At 63.7% G+C, this 2,384-nt stretch overlaps 1 protein-coding gene across 1 annotated transcript; it reads left to right on the forward strand.

Annotated features, from left to right (window-relative positions):
* The first annotated feature begins 419 nt into the window (after window positions 1–419).
* Window positions 420–2,165, forward strand: Plk1 (polo like kinase 1). Its single transcript, XM_004623122.2, has 2 exons — window positions 420–1,304; window positions 1,977–2,165. The coding sequence occupies exons 1-2, from the start codon at window positions 897–899 to the stop codon at window positions 2,163–2,165; spliced, it is 597 nt and encodes a 198-aa protein (XP_004623179.1). The 5' UTR covers window positions 420–896.
* Window positions 2,166–2,384: the final 219 nt, after the last annotated feature.

The raw sequence follows: 2,384 nt of genomic DNA on the forward strand, positions 1-2,384 counted from the left end.
CAGGTGCCCGCGCCAGTTTCTTTAAAAAGTCAAAACGCCTGCAGGACCAATCTGGCCGTGGCCTAGCAACCTGCTGGCAGGCCTCCTCGCTACTGGAGGTCCTGGGGACAGAGCCCGGAGCAAGCCCGGCGAGGCGCCGGCGGGTGCGGTGGGCTGGGGCCCGCAACTGCACCTAGGAATCACCTGGGCAGTGGTGCTTAAAGGCGAGTTGCGACCGGCCCGGCCTTCGCCTCCTAACGAGCTCCAGGTGCTGGTGACGCCGCTGCTCTCCGGATCGGAGCCAAGCCGCGTGATTTCAGAGTGAGGGGCCGGAGGGCCTGCGGTGCGTGCGGCCGCGTTGGCCCGACAAGCAGCCCTGTGTTTGCTTAGATTCTGGGTTTCTTGGCCGGTTTGGCAGACGGCTGAGGCAGGTGCTGTCCTGAACTTCCTCCTGTCGCTGCCCGATCTCCAGGCTTAGTTTATATTCTGGAAGGCGGCGGGTGGACGACAGGTTAGGAAAAGCTTCCAAAAGGAGGCGCCCAGGAGCTGCGTGCGGGCGCGTTCCCTGCCGCTGCCGAGGGCGAACCCCGAACGAGTTACCCCGTCCTGGGGCTGGGTCGAGGCATTCTCACGCCGAGAAGGGTCTCCCGGGGCCTTCCGCGAGCCCGCGGTCTGTGCGGCCCTGTCGGCCGCGTTTTCCGCCGAGCAGCGTGAGAGTTTAAAGGCTGCGGCGCGGCGGGGCGCTCGCTCCCATGGTGCCGCGCGGCGGGCGGGTTTGGATTTTAAATCCCCACGGCCAATCAGCGGCGCGCAGGCCTCTGTAACGTTCCCAGCGCCGCGTTTGAATTCGGGGCGGAGCGGAGCAGTGCAAACCCTCTGCACCGACCCTGCGTGTCCCTTGGAGCAAGGCTGGGATCATGAATGCGGCTGCAACGGCAGGGAAGCTGGCGCGGGCACCCGCTGACCCGGCTAAAGCCGGGGTCCCCGGGGTTGCAGCTTCCGGAGCCCCCGCTGCTGCCCCGCCGGCAAAAGAGATCCCCGAGGTCCTGGTGGACCCCCGCAGCCGGCGGCACTACGTGCGGGGCCGCTTTTTGGGCAAAGGCGGCTTCGCCAAGTGCTTCGAGATCTCGGATGCAGACACTAAGGAAGTCTTCGCCGGCAAGATCGTGCCGAAGTCCCTGCTGCTCAAGCCGCACCAGAAGGAGAAGATGTCCATGGAGATCTCTATCCACCGCAGCCTCGCCCACCAACACATCGTGGGCTTCCACGGCTTTTTTGAAGACAACGACTTCGTGTTCGTGGTGTTAGAGCTTTGCCGCCGGCGGGTGAGTGTCGCCCTGGAGGGGCTGGAGATGCCAGGGAGCCCGGCTGGGAGCGCTGGGACCTGGAGCTGGAGGGAGGGAACCCCCGGGAAGGGGCGCCTGGGACTTGGAGATCTGGAGACGCGCTGGGAGCGCGAGCTGGGGCTGAGAGAGGCCTCCGCAAGCAGTGCTTGGCCCGCAGAGCTGCTGGGCAGGTGGTTCCGGTAGCGCCGAAGTCAGTCGCGGTGCAGCTAGGGAGGGCGGCTCCGGGACGTGGGGGCGGGAGGTGCCGGCAGTGGGTGCCAGAGCCCAGGAGCTGCTGCTAAAGGAGGCGTCCCTGGAAGGGTGGGGTGCGATTTTCCGGGTAGAGCTGGGTCGGGGGGTGGCTGGGTAGTTAGACCCGACTTGGGGGCCTCCAGGGAGGAGAGGGACCTGGACATGGATCTGCCGGGCGGAAGCTCGGGAAGCGGATCCTGGGCGTTGGAGCGCCGAGAGAGGGGCCTGATAGAAGCTGCTGTGAGTGGTTCTGCCCGCTGTTCAAGTAGCCTTGAAGAAGGGACTGGGGAGCCGAGAGGAGGGCCTGTCAAGACTCCTTCATCATCCCCTGAGGGTCCCGTTTGTGCTCTGGATTGCCTTTCCCCAGAGACCAGTCTTCCGTGGGCTCACGCTGTCTCCACCTTCCGCTTCCCTCCCCAGTCCCTCCTGGAGCTCCACAAGAGGAGGAAGGCCCTGACGGAGCCTGAGGCCCGATACTACCTGCGGCAGATAGTCCTGGGCTGTCAGTACCTACACCGAAACCGGGTTATCCACAGGGACCTCAAGCTGGGCAACCTCTTTCTGAACGAGGATCTGGAGGTGAAAATAGGTGAGATGCAGCGGTGCTGACATCAGGGTTCAAGAGCTGGGCATGCCGGGGAGACTCAGGAAGGGACCCAGAAGGGGGTGGCTGGGGCAGTCGAGAATGTTTGTTTTTAGATGGCTCTGAAGTCCAGATAATTAAAGCAAGAGCCCTCAAGCCAGCATCTTGCCTTCACATACATTAGTCTTGTGCCCCAAATCAGTATTTTTAAAATTTTGATTAGGTTGGGGGGAGGGGTCTCAGGA

This window comes from Octodon degus, unplaced genomic scaffold (assembly GCF_000260255.1).
Source record: "Octodon degus isolate 3935 unplaced genomic scaffold, OctDeg1.0 scaffold00001, whole genome shotgun sequence".
Classification (NCBI taxonomy): Eukaryota; Metazoa; Chordata; class Mammalia; order Rodentia; family Octodontidae; genus Octodon; species Octodon degus.

What these genes read in the sequence shown, in the direction of transcription:
- Plk1 (XM_004623122.2), top strand. Translation starts at nt 897, where the DNA reads ATGAATGCGGCTGCAACGGCAGGGAAGCTGGCGCGGGCACCCGCTGAC. An exon ending in TAGAGCTTTGCCGCCGGCGG is followed by an intron (nt 1,305 to 1,976) that starts GTGAGTGTCGCC and finishes TTCCCTCCCCAG; the next exon opens with TCCCTCCTGGAGCTCCACAA.